Source organism: Lissotriton vulgaris, unplaced genomic scaffold (genome assembly GCF_964263255.1).
Source record: "Lissotriton vulgaris unplaced genomic scaffold, aLisVul1.2 SCAFFOLD_1504, whole genome shotgun sequence".
NCBI classification, from domain to species: domain Eukaryota; kingdom Metazoa; phylum Chordata; class Amphibia; order Caudata; family Salamandridae; genus Lissotriton; species Lissotriton vulgaris.
The window spans coordinates 307366-320492 of record NW_028242284.1 but is presented as its reverse complement, the minus strand read 5'-3'; the positions used below and the strand labels follow the sequence as shown (position 1 = coordinate 320492).

Below are 13127 nucleotides of genomic sequence, written 5' to 3'. Positions count from 1 at the left end.
AAGTGGACGGATGAGACGGTCAGGATCCGACCAAACGCCGAGCCGGGGCTGGGCTCTGGACCATCGCGTGGATCATCGCAGGAGAGGGGTGACTCCGCCGGCAAGGGTAAACGACATCGGAAATCTCGTTCACGACGACGCTCCCTGTCCCGGGAAGGCCTTCTGGATGGGACGCAACAAGACACTGATCAATCGGGGAAAGAGAACTAAGCACCGTGTGAATTCAGCCTTCATTACTTAACCCCTGTCCATTGGTGGACTCCACGGAGGGCCTAGTGTGGATGCTCCAGTGGCTGAGCGGACGGCAGCTGGTGCAGTGTGACCTGGACCTTGGTATGGCTCAGGGGTCTTCAAACAGGGGGAGTTTGACTTCCTCGCTCTCCCTGTGGTCTGGAAATTTTGGTACAATGGGGTTCGGGGTACTAACCTATAGGGCGGCCTGATCCTCTCACGGTTGGGGGGTGGCCCTGAGGGAAGGTTCTGTTAGTTGGGGGGAGTAGTTGGGATCCATTGGTATGGTGGGCTTTGGGCGCTCTGTTTTGGGCCTGAGGCTCCCCATGCCGCGACAGGTACTTCAGTGTTTCATGAGGTATAGGGGTGGGGGCGGGGACTTGGAGTTGGGTTGTTGGGGGGGCAGGGTTGGTGGGTGGAGGCAGGGGGGGTAGTGGGTGTTCTAAAGGGGGTGCACGTGATTTCTGCTGCATTGACATAAATGGTATTGGGTGCCTGGGCCGGGCCCTGGGGGCCTCAGAGACCTTTTCATCTGGACAACGGTTGACATTTCAGGGCAGGAACTCGCTGGTGACTCTATGCGAATATTGAGTTGGAATGTCCGGGGGATGTTGGACAAAATCAAGCGTGGGGCGGTTTTGCGCTGGGGTAAGAGAGACTCGGACGATGTGATGCTACTCCAAGAAACACATATGTTGGGTACAAAGGCACTGAGTTTACAGCGATTTGGTTTCCACTAAGTATTCCATGCAGGGTTCTCCAGGGGCTCGAGAGGGGTGGCCATTCTTATCCACCGGAGGCTGTCGTATACCCACAAGCGTCACTGGCTTGATCCTAAGGGTCGGTATGTGTTTGTGAAAGGCAGGATTGGTGCGGAGCCAGTGGTATTTGGCAGTGTGTATGCCCCCCCCCCACTACAGTGGTCCTTGGCGGAGAGACTGTTTGACCTGTGGGCCGAGATCCCGGACTCCTTGGCCGTGATAGGTGGTGACTGGAATGATGTGGTGGATGTGTGCCTGGACCGGCAGAGGTCGCAGGGAGTTGCGGCAGCAGCCTCCCCTACACGGCTGAAGGCGATGATTGATGGGTTGGGCTGGGCGGATGCCTGGAGGCACTTGCATGCCAGGACGCGTGAGTACACATATGTGTTGGCTGTACATGGCTCCTTCTCACGACTGGACTGTGTGTTTGTGCCAGGGGCCTTCCTCGACAGGGTGAAATGGGCTGCAATTCAGCCTCAGGGGCTGTCTGACCCCTCCCCTGTCGCGATACGGATCGAATTGCACAAGACGCGCCGGCCATTTCGGTGGCGGATGTCCTCGTGGCATCTTCAGCGGGCAGACTACACACAGCATATGCGGCGCGATCGCCCACTATTGGCAGGAGAATCTAGCGGAAGGGGTTGATGGTGTGACTATCTGGGAGGCCATGAAGCCCACTCTGAGAAGCATTGACATTGCATGGTGTGCTGCTGCCCGTCGTACTCGACGGGAGGCCATTGTCGCAGCTGCGGAGCGGGTGGAGGTGCTGGAGAGACGGTGTCGGGGGGAAGGGGACGAAATGGCGCTACGACTGCTCCTGCAGGCGCAGCAATCCTATTCCTCGGTCTTAATGGACGAGGCTCGACAAGCGTGGCTGGCCACGCGGAGCAGGGTCTACCAGTGGGGCGATAAGTCCTGCACCATGCTCCATAGGCTGTGTCAACAAACGCTGCAACCGATCACTTTACCAGGCCTCACTGACGGGGAGGGAACCGCAATAATGGATCCTGCGACTCTTGCGGCGAGCTTTGCCAACTACTATGCGGAACAGTATGCTCCTCGGGACAGTCTCCCACCGGAAGCAATTGATAGGTTCCTTGCTGACATTCCCCCTCGTGCAATATCAGACGAGGCAAAGACACACTTGGACCTCCCATTGACGGCGGAGGAACTGGGTGATGCGCTGGGCCAACTCAACGTTGGTAAAGCGCTGGGACCGAGTGGGTTCCCCAGTGAATTCTACAAGAAATTCCACCTGCAGCTTGTGCCGCACTATATAGGCGGGCATTGGAGGTGGCGCGGGAGCGTGGTAGCCTGCCGTCAGACTGGCGTCAGGCGGAAATTGTGGTCTTCCAGAAGCCGGGTAGGCCCCCCGATCGACATGAGTCCTATCGTCCCATATCCTTGCTCAACTTCGAAGCCAAATTACTGGCCAAGGTGCTGGCGAACCGTCTACTCCCATATGTTGTAGACCTGGTCCACCCGGATCAGGCAGGCTTCATGCCGCATCGGGCGACGCGACACAACATCAGGCGTGCACAGGCGGCGGTGGATGCTGTGGGGGCGACTGGGGATCGGGCAGCACTATTGCTAGCGGACATTGACAGGGCGTTCGACTCGGTAAGCTGGACCTACCTCTTCGCCCTCTTGCCGCGCCTCAACCTGGGACCGGTGTTCATCTCATATATTAGGCTGCTGTACACAGACATCACCGCCTCAGTGCGCATCTCCGGGGCGATCTCGGAGAAGTTCCCAATTGCCAGGGGGACCCGACAGGGATGCCCCCTATCCCCCTAACTCTTCGCACTGGCCATGGAACCATTGGCCGCATGGGTGCGCCTCGATGCACAGTATCGTGGCTTTGTATGGGGGGCAGAGCTCTCGGACAGAATCGCATTATATGCGGATGATGTCCTTTTCTATATGACTGACCTTCACCGCTCTGGCCCTCGAATATTGGAAATGATGCATGTTTTTGGTGAAGTTTCGGGACTCTTTCTCAATCCGCGCAAATCAACCCTGTGGGTGCTGGGTGGTGAGTCGGAGGCGTACCCCTGGGCTTCGGCCCTACAAGTGGCGGTCGGTGGTCTAAAATACTTGGGAGTCTTCCTGTCTGAGTCTGCCGCAATTGCATGGGAGCGCAACGCGCTGCCGGTGTGGGACAAAGTCCAATAGTACTTCAAAACCTGGTCTCGCATGCCCCTTAATATCTATGGCAGGTCTGCCATCTTCAAGATGGTCGCCCTCCCACGGCTTCTATACCAATTACAGAACCACCCGTATAGGATTGACCCACAGTGGTTCCGTCACGAGAATTCAGTACTGGGCCGCTTTCTGTGGGCCGGGGGCGCTTCCAGGGTGGTGCTGCGGACTTGCTTTTTATCCACGTACTGTGGAGGTCTGGCTACCTCAGACCTCCTGTCCTACTATCAGGCCTCCCACCTGTTGGTTCTGAATGAGTGGTGGTACGGCGATCATAACGACCCGGCATACGCACTGGAACACTTCTTGATGGGTGATGCCACGATACACACGCTGTTGTTCTCGGCCAGGCGACGGAAGAAATTGCCGCGGGTCACTCAGGTGGTCTTCGTGATCTGAAGACAGGCGCTGCGCTGCATGGGTTGGTGGGGTAGGTTGACAGCTGAAACCCCGCTATGGAACAACGGACAGCTTCCCGCACTGGCTTCGTTGTCGGGTTTGGCGGCTGGGACGCCATCGGGATCTCCTCGCTTGGCCATGTTCTTGCGGGGACTACCCTCAAATCCTTTCAGGACCTCAGCTCTGAGTTCAACATGCCCAAACCCAATTCTTCAAATATCTACAATTCCGTCATGCACTTGCACCGAGTCTGGTGGGGCTGGACCAGCTTCCCGAATTTAGCCCTGTAGAGGCCAAGCTCTTCATGGGAGATCTGGGGGACAAGAAAGTATCCAAAATATACCAAACGCTTGTCACGCACTGCTCCTCTTCTCTTCTGTCGTTGAAGGCCTCCTGGGAAACGGATGTTGGCCCTTTGGATGAGGATGACTGGATGGAGGCCCTTGAGTCCCCCCGGGGGGCTGCCATAGCTGTGCGACTCCGGTTCATACAGTTCAAATACCTACATAGGGCCTATTACACTAGGGAGAGACTGTGGAGGGCGGGCCTCATTGCTACCCCGGAATGCTTGCGCTGTGGGACTGAGAGAGGAACGCTGTTGCATACTGTGTGGTCCTGTGTGGGTCTGACTCGATTCTGGAATGGGGTGTGGAATTGTTTGTCAGAGGTACTGGGGTGGGACCTTCCTCGTACACCCAGGCTGGGTCTCCTTCATGTCCTAGAGGATGTGGGTGGAAACATCTATAAGCGTCACCTCCTGTTGCTGGGCCTAGTCGTGGCCAAACGGGACCTGGCGAGAGCCTGGAAGAGCGACCGTGCTCCCCCACTTAGCGCCTGGAAAGCGGGCTTAGACTTCCTCATGGGGCTAGAATTGCCGGTGTTTGAGGCCAGGGTTTGCCCCAGGAAACATTACAAGATCTGGAAGCGGTGGGAAGATTAGGGGGGGTTGACCTTGGAGCCCCTGATTGATTTAGACGACGTACAACCTACGGATGGGGACCTCCGGGCCTTGGAGGGTATTTGATGCCTATTGTGCTTTACCTGTATATAGTGGCAGAATGTGGACACGTGCACTGGGTTAGGGTGGGATAAGGGGTGGGTAGCGGGGGGGGGGTTTGTCTTTTGGGGTAGTTAACAGGGTATAGGGATGTGGGAGGGGGGTGATTTGAGAGTTTAGGCTGTATATATATCCTGCTACGTGCTTACTGTAGACAGTGTCCTCCTGATTGTGGAGAACTGTACATATGCTATGCCTAAACTTCTAATAAAAGCAGTTGTGAAAAAACAAAAAACAAATCAGTGCAAAACAACCAGTGAGTAACCCTAATAGTCACTGGTTTATCATAGTGGTCGACATGTTTCTGTTTATAGATCAAAGAAGTATCACCCGCTTCATCAGGACCTATAGTATTTGCTACTGCTCAATGTGCGATAAAAAGGTGTTTGATACAGTTGTCACCTGATCAACCCTGGTGATCCTCCTAGGTATATGTGGGAAGTCCAGGGAAGGCGTCATCAAGACACAAACAACACATATAAGCAGACACATACAATGATAAAAACGACATTTACATGATTAGTGTACGTCATTATACTTTCACGACTCATGATTTGGCATTCCTAATAAGTCAATTGCCAGTCACTAATGTAAATGTAAATGTAGACGTATTTGTAAAGCGCACTGATACCCCGGCAAGCAGTGTGTCCTGGCGCTGTACTCATACCGCTAGGGAACCCGTCCTGGCTTTTCCCCGTGAAATGTCCACTCCTGGGCATCCCCGGGGTGCAACCAGGCATCCCCAGCGCTGTAGGGGGCCGTTGTGGAGGCTAAGCAAGCTTTTGCCCAGAGTTGCAGCGTGGGACTCAGAGTAGGCACCGAGGCGAGAAATCAGGTCCGAGGAATTATGAGCCCAAGAACCGCCAAGATCAGCTGAGATCAGCCGAGGCGGGATTTGAACCCTGGTCCCCGACCAGACCTTCTGTACCAGGGACTGCCGCTCTAAGCAGTGAGCCACACTCCACACTAATCAACCATAGTCCTCTCGCTCACCTATAGGGTAAGAGGAACGTGCCACTCCTCGCCTGGCCACAGCTCAGCAAGATAGTGCACCGCTCTAAAATGTAGAGGAAATGAGATGTAAAGTCAATAAACCACTGCGAGAGCCTAACATGTGGGCGCTACAATAAGTCTAGCCGAGATATATCTGTCACTTTATTTTAACCAAGAAACAACTAAGCAAACTATAGTGTTCTTGGGGATGGTACCTCATGTTTAATTTTATGTCGTTAGCACAAAGTCTATCATCACTCTAGAATAGAAGTAACGGGGTGAAGGACTATATTTGTAACAATTAATTCTTGTAGATAATAGCTAGCGGTGTGTAACCCTTCTAACATCACTGTGGTAATACTATCGTCCAATCTCGAGAAAGGACTCTGCTGGCTTAGTAGTATTACTATGCCTATCGCGTTCTAAACGGTTGGTAATATAGTCGCGATCCCAAATTGGATATATGCCCATTTGGAAGATTATTCTCCGTATCAAAGTAGCCAGTATTTTGTCCCTGTGTAATCGGAAGCCTCGACTTGCTTGACGAAACACAGTTCCTGCTCACGCTTACCGCGCATCTACAGCGCGACCCACTACAAACGGTACAGGGAGGCAACAACTCCTGGGCTTACCTGCCCGTCGGTACACTCGGCAGCGGTCTGTGCTGCTCGGGGAGGTGCCGAAAAGCAGTGAGATACCATTACTTGTTTGTTTTGGTGATCGACACAAGACACTTCATCAACCGGTGCCTGAGCATGCCGGTACATGTAGTTCCGGTTGCTCGCCGCTCGTGGCAAAAGGCAGTTATATGACTATAAGCTTCGGCGACCGATATTATGGTGCTCACATAGAACTAAACTACATTTTAGTATTATAATTGCGGTGCATCACCGAAGTTACATATAAGTGAAAAACTAGAGACCATCCAATCTCTATTAATTTCATTCGGCTTAAAGGGAATCCCTTATGATGGTAAAACGCGTCAATCAGTGACGTCACATTTCGGCGACTAGGTATGTCGGGAAATGTAGTTACCTCACTGTGGATAATTGTTATTGAAGACATGCCGAATTCCTGTATGATTGTATACAGAAAAACAGGGGATTGCACAGCAGGTCAATAATCATGTACCACAATGGGATGTGAATGTTGAAATAGAGTGGGTGACTGGAAAGGGCAGTCATGTCTCCTAAATGCCCACGTGTTGTTATTGAAGACATGCCGAATTCCTGTATGATTATATACAGAAAAACAGGGGATTGCACAGCAGGTCAATAATCATGTACCACAATGGGATGTGAATGTTGAAATAGAATGGGTGGCTGGAAAGGGCAGTCATGTCTCCTGAATGCCCACGTGTGTGTGCAATTCAGCTGGCTATGTTGGTGTTTGAAATAGAGTAGATGACTGGGAAGGGCAGTTGTGACTCCTAAATGCCCACGTATGTGTGTAATTAAGCTAGCTATGTTGGTGTTAAAACAGAAAAAACAATCATTGCAAAATGGGTATCGATGGAATAAGACAGAGACGTGGGTAGTTATATCATGATTAACTATGTCAACGTGTTTTTCATCAGAGATCTTAAGGTATAAGTGATTGGAAGCAAGTGCTGTACCTCATTCATTAAGTACTGCAAAGTGAACGATATTAGAGGGACATCCAAGGGATGTCTTCGTTCAGGCCAGCCTTGTCTGTATTAAGTTTATATACCCATTTTTGTTCGATCCTGAAGAGGTATTTTGAAACATCTGTAATATGAGTAGGGATCTGCGGTTGCTCCAGTACTGTCCATTGAAAATCAGTAGGTTTGTGGTTGACTTCTAGGAAGTGATTGGTGAGAAGAGTTGCCTGTTTTCTACAGCGGATGGTGCTTTAATGTTCAGAGATCCTCGTTCTTATTTTCTAGTTGTCATTCCTACGCATCTCAGGGAACAGGGGCAGGTGATTAAATATATTAGATTACTGCTGTTGCAGTTCGTGAAACGCCTTTGTTCCCACGCTCTGCTTGTTCCAATGTCAATACTAGTGGACTTTTTTGTTTGGGGACATGCAGCACAATTACCACACGGGTGGTGTCCTGTCACTGCTGGCATGTCCCAAAGTGTCCCAATTTGCCGGATGTTGTCTGTCCTCGGCCTTGTGTGGACCAGCTGGTCTCTAATGCTGGTGCCTCTCTTAAAGGCAAACAACGGTTGTTCTAGCTTGTCGCGGCCTGTATTGAGGATCTTCCAATGTTTGCGGGTGATCTGTTGGATGGCATTAGATCTTGTGCTAAATGTGTTCACACATGTTATCCTGTCACTCTGTTCTTTGGGGGGAGCCGGTTCCAATAAGGCCTCCCGGTTGTTGTTGGCAGCCACCTTTTGTGAGATGCGAATCAGCTTCTTAGGGTATTTCCTTTCAAGTAACTTCACTTCAAGATCCTTGGCATGCTTGTTAAAGGTCTCCTTAGTAGAGCAGTTTTGTTGGATACGTAAAAATTGTCCAAATGGGAGGTTATCCCGAAGGGATTTTGGATGGCAACTACCGTACTCTAGGAGCGAGTTACGAGCCATGGGTTTCTTATATAGCTCAGATCTTAGTCCCCCTGGACATACAGTTATCAATAAGTCCAGGAAGGCCAATGAGTGGTGTTCATACTCCATGGTGAACTTCAAGAAGTTGTTACAATTGTTCAACCAGCTGTGGAAATCCTTCAGGTCATGCACACTGCCACGCCATACCACTAAGATGTCATCTATATATCTTTTCCAAACCCGTACAGATGGTAGATACAGGTTTGTGGTACTGAGAGCATGGTCCTGTTCGAATTTATGCATGTATAGGTTCGCCAGGCTCGGCGCAAAAACGCTGCCCATGCTGGTACCCGACATCTGTAGGTAGTAGTTATCCTCATTTTGAAAGAAATTTTCTTTCATAGCTATGGAAGCGAGATCCATGATGAAAGAAACTGGTGTGATGGAGTCGTGATCACTCGTATTCAGAAGCTGTTCAATCACCTCCAGGGTCTCGTCCTGTGGTATCGAGGTGTAGAGCGATTCCACATCGAAAGACACCAGTATGTCTGAGCTGGAATCAAATTCAATTTCTGGCAAAAGCCTAAGCACGTCTTTGGTATCTTGTAAGTAGGACGGCATCGTCCGTACTTGTGGCCTCAAGAAAAAATCCACAAAGGATGACAAGGGTTCCATTAATGAGCCGATTCCAGATATTATTGGCCGGCCGGGCAGAGGTCTCTGTTGCTTATGTATCTTAGGTAAGATATAAAAGTATGGCATAGTAGGATGTGATTTGCGCAGATAGCTTCCTTCATTAGGGGTTATCCATCCTTCTGAGAGTGCTTCTTCTACCAGATGACCAATCATAGTTGTCAATCTGGGTGTTGGATCTTCCGATAGAAGGCGGTAAGACCGACTTACGCTTAAGTGTTTAGAACACTCTGCTCTGTAAGTTGTCGTGTCCAGCAGGACTATCGCTCCACCCTTGTCAGCTGGTTTTATGGTGACCAGGGGGTCTTTTGAAAGTTCTTGTAGTGCCTGCTGCTCTACTTTGGTGATGTTGACAAATGGTTTCTGTCTTTCTCTGAACAGGTTTTGTACATCATGTGTTACTGCTTCTTCGAAAGTTATGACTTTCGCTGGGACCGTAGAACTTAGAGGTGTAAACGTGGATACATTCCTCAAGCCTGTATTCTGTACATTAGCAGTGTTCTCTGCGTTGTCTTCCATCGTATTCTTTTCAAAGAAGAAGTGAAGCCGTATTTTCCGGAAAAATTTGGAAATCTCTACCTGGGTTTGAAAGGCATCTCCAGGAGTGTTTGCTACAAAACCAAGCCCACGGTTAAGCAATTTTTCTTCTGTGGGGGTCAATGTTCGTGAGCTCAGGTTAACTACGAGCCCTTCTCTGTGCTCGTGCTCGCCTGTTCCTGTGGGACTTTCTTCCCACTCCGTAAATCCATCGACTGTGGGGGCAGATTCCACTGTACTTGATTCTGCGCGGCTTGTCTCCTGCCTCGGGGTCTCCCTTGGCCAAACCCTAAAAAAGGAGCCATATTTTGTCCCTGTTGAAATTGGGCTGGGCCATAAGGCCCTAATTGATGTACAAAAGGGAATTGGCCTGGTGCCCATGCATTAGGGGTCCACCAAGGATTGAATTGCCCTTGGTTGAAGTTGTTACTCCTTCTCTGTCTTCTATTGCCTCTCACGATTAGCATTCATGTGAGGGCCCTGGTTGGAAGAATCAGAGTCACTAGAGAGGTCTTCTGATGTGGAAGTTCCGTAGGTTGAACCTCCTCTTCCCCCATTTTTGTTATATGGTGCCTGCAGCCAACTCCCATTAGAGTTACGTGCTCTCCAGGATCTGAAGACCTTTATAAAGAGACTTAAGACCCTCCTCTTTAACTAGCATGCTACTCTGTTTCTTTCACAACCTCACAGGGCATGCGCCTGGACACTCTTTGAGTACCTGTGCATGATACATACAGAGATGCCCATCCTGACTGTGCAGTCTCCCTATCATAACTTGAAGGGAAAAGCAAAAACAAATGATTAAACTTGGGAAAAAGTAGTGTCTTTTTATGTTAAATATTAATGTCAATTATTTTTATGTATTTATTTTAAATACAGAACTAAAGAAAACAATACAACATCCTAATATAGAATTACAAATTAAATGAATTTAAAAATATTTGATTAGAATAAAATTACGTTCTCAAACTTAAATTAGAAAATATACTAGCACCTAAAGAAAAATAAGTTTGAATTCATATTTATTGAAAATGCTGTATAAAATTAATTACAAGTACTTTTAACTGTAGGCGACCGCGGATTCAAATATGTCTTGACGATGTTGTGGAGCTACAGTGTATTGTTTTCTTGTATTGTTTATTGGCAATGCCCTTTGATATGCTTTCTGACAATACAAAGAGTTAAACAAATTTGTTTTTATAGTGCTTTTAATTTTATTTAATTAAAATGTAATCTTACATAACTTTTTATTGTAAAAAATGTTAAGATACTTTATAATTAAATAAGCGAATACGTATTTTTTTATATCTATATTTTACATTATATAATATTGATATTTTGTAACTATTTTCTAATAATTTAAATTAATATAACATAATTTATTATGGGGTTTTATTTAAACTAACTACCTACATTGATTTCTATGGGAGTGTGTTACAATACCAGGGGATGGCCATGTGTGGTGCATCTCTGAGCAGGAATAATTTTCTATAGTTTTGTACCCCTTTTTGGCTGTAGTAACTTTAGAAGGGCAGTTTGTGATTAGCAATGAGCATAGGCGTTAGTTGGTGGGTACACAGGCCTCTCCAAACCTTTGCATAAACCTCCATTAACCCCTCCTTATTCCTCACTAATACCCTCCCTTTTAATAGTAAGCATTTTCCATTTTCCAGCCACACCACCATCTCTCCCACATTTACTACTAAATCTACTTTACTTACATGTGCAGAGACTTTGCAGTTGGGGCGAAGATCTCGCACAAAGAACACAGGAGATGAAGAGGTTGAAGCTCTGCACGTAGGTTTCAGAATATCATTTCGTAGAACGTCTGTAGTACAACAAAAGATAGGTTGTGAATAGGCCACAATCTGCTTATCTTTTGTTAGGCAATTTTTTTTTCAAAAGAAAAGCTTATAGTACATTTTCCATTGTCTCAAACGTTTTCACCAAATATATGAAATAACTGCCTTGCATTTTTTCCATCTCCTAAAGTGTTCTTTATTGCTATATTTTAAATGTAAGTTTTATTTCTTCCTTAATTTGAGTGTATTCTTTGTTTTTTAGTAAATTGAAGTATTATTTATGTTCTCTTATATGGTTAACAGGTTCCTGTGGGCTCGGCTATTCCAAAGGAAAAATTTCCTTGCGCTGAAGTGAAGCGGCTGATTGGAGAATATTTACCATCTAGGCTTTCTGCTGTTTCCTATGACCCCGCAACATGTGCCACCCTCACCACAAAGTTGTGTGATGAGATCAAGAACATGGTGAAGCAAGCCACTCCACCCCGGTACAAGCTCATCTGTAGCGTCACCATCGGAAGTAATGACTCAGAAGACATCATGGTCACCAGCCAGTGTCTCTGGGATCCCCATTCAGATAATTTCACATCCTGTAGTTACGTAAACAAAACAATGTTCTGTGTTGTTGCAGTGTATGCTGTGTATGTGGAGTAATTTCCTTGCCCAATTTTCTCAAATGATCTCACTCAAAGCTGATGCTCTTCGCATCCTAAATAATAAATTGCGCTTGTTCACTTCTAATACTTTGTACCATTGAATAGCCCTAATACATCAATACATCATACTATGTTAAGTTATAAATGATATCTGAGCAGCCATCATGGCACCTGTTGAAATCATCAGACTCTATTCACAGGGGCCAGTGAATGATGTGACAATGGATTTAACAACCCAACTAGACGTCATCAGACAAATAAATAACAGGAATCCATGTCACTGATGCTTGTTGGTGAGGTAGTATCAAGTAGGAAAACTGGCATTTATTCTTTTCACTAACTGCCCCCTTTATAAACTTTCTCCACCACTCCACCAGGCTCCCACTCAGAAATGGGTCCTACCACACAAAGAACACTACTTCATCAGTGTCATTTGACCATTAGTATGAAGTGACGTAGCACAGGAAATCTTGATTTACATATCGCGGAGGTTCTGGGAGGATATTTTTTGTTACTTGGAATCTGAATGCAGTATTGTATTAGAAGTGAATAATTTGTTATTAATTTTAGGTTTTGATCCAGATTTTCTTTTGCCTGATATGCTTGTCAGATTTTTATAAATTGCAATGGGGGTAGCCAGATCACTTTTGTTGCAAAGATGGCATACTGATTTCATACCCTCTGTCCATTAATGGGCCCAAAAGATGAAAGCAGTTAAAAAAAAGTGATCATACTTACCCTTTACGAGTAGGGGGGCTTAAGAAGTTTGAAAAAATGTGGGTAACATATTTTGATTAGGATTTTTTTTTGCGCCATTCAGAGCGGACAAAAATTTTGAGATTTGGATTGATGTGTAGGCTACGCCCAGGCCTGGGAGTAGATACTGTTTTATGCTTGTTGTAAAAAGGCTTAAATAGTTTTTTGTCTGTCTTTTTTCATTGTTCATGACTTCTCAGTATATTTGTGCTATTTATCAATCTTGCATTTCTAATATTTTTTGTAAAAGAAATGTTTGTTTTATGGATGTATGTGTTTTAATGTGTCTGCAATTTGGACTTCAATAAAAAAAAAAGATTTACATATCGCGTCAACAGGATGCAAGAGATGCATGTAGGATGCTAAAGGGGAGCTCGCACTAAAAAACTACAAGCCAAACCTACTTCTTTTGCTCCTCTTGGAATTTTAGAGAAACGTAAAGTGGCTACCAGCAACAATAAAACATCTTCACTGTTAGACATTGGGTTGCTGAGAGGATGTCTAACCCTTCAGCTCAAATTCCTTCC

At 47.0% G+C, this 13127-nt stretch overlaps 1 protein-coding gene across 1 annotated transcript in view; it reads left to right on the top strand.

The window, feature by feature from the left end:
- LOC147669009 (dynein light chain Tctex-type protein 2B-like) overlaps positions 1 to 12924 on the top strand; it is a 215014-nt gene extending 202090 nt beyond the window's left edge. Inside the window, exon 5 of the mRNA XM_086948288.1 lies at positions 11495 to 12924. Within this exon, the coding sequence (XP_086804414.1) occupies positions 11495 to 11842 (348 nt within the window). The 3' untranslated portion in view covers positions 11843 to 12924. The remainder of the gene's footprint in view (positions 1 to 11494) is intronic.
- Positions 12925 to 13127: the final 203 nt, after the last annotated feature.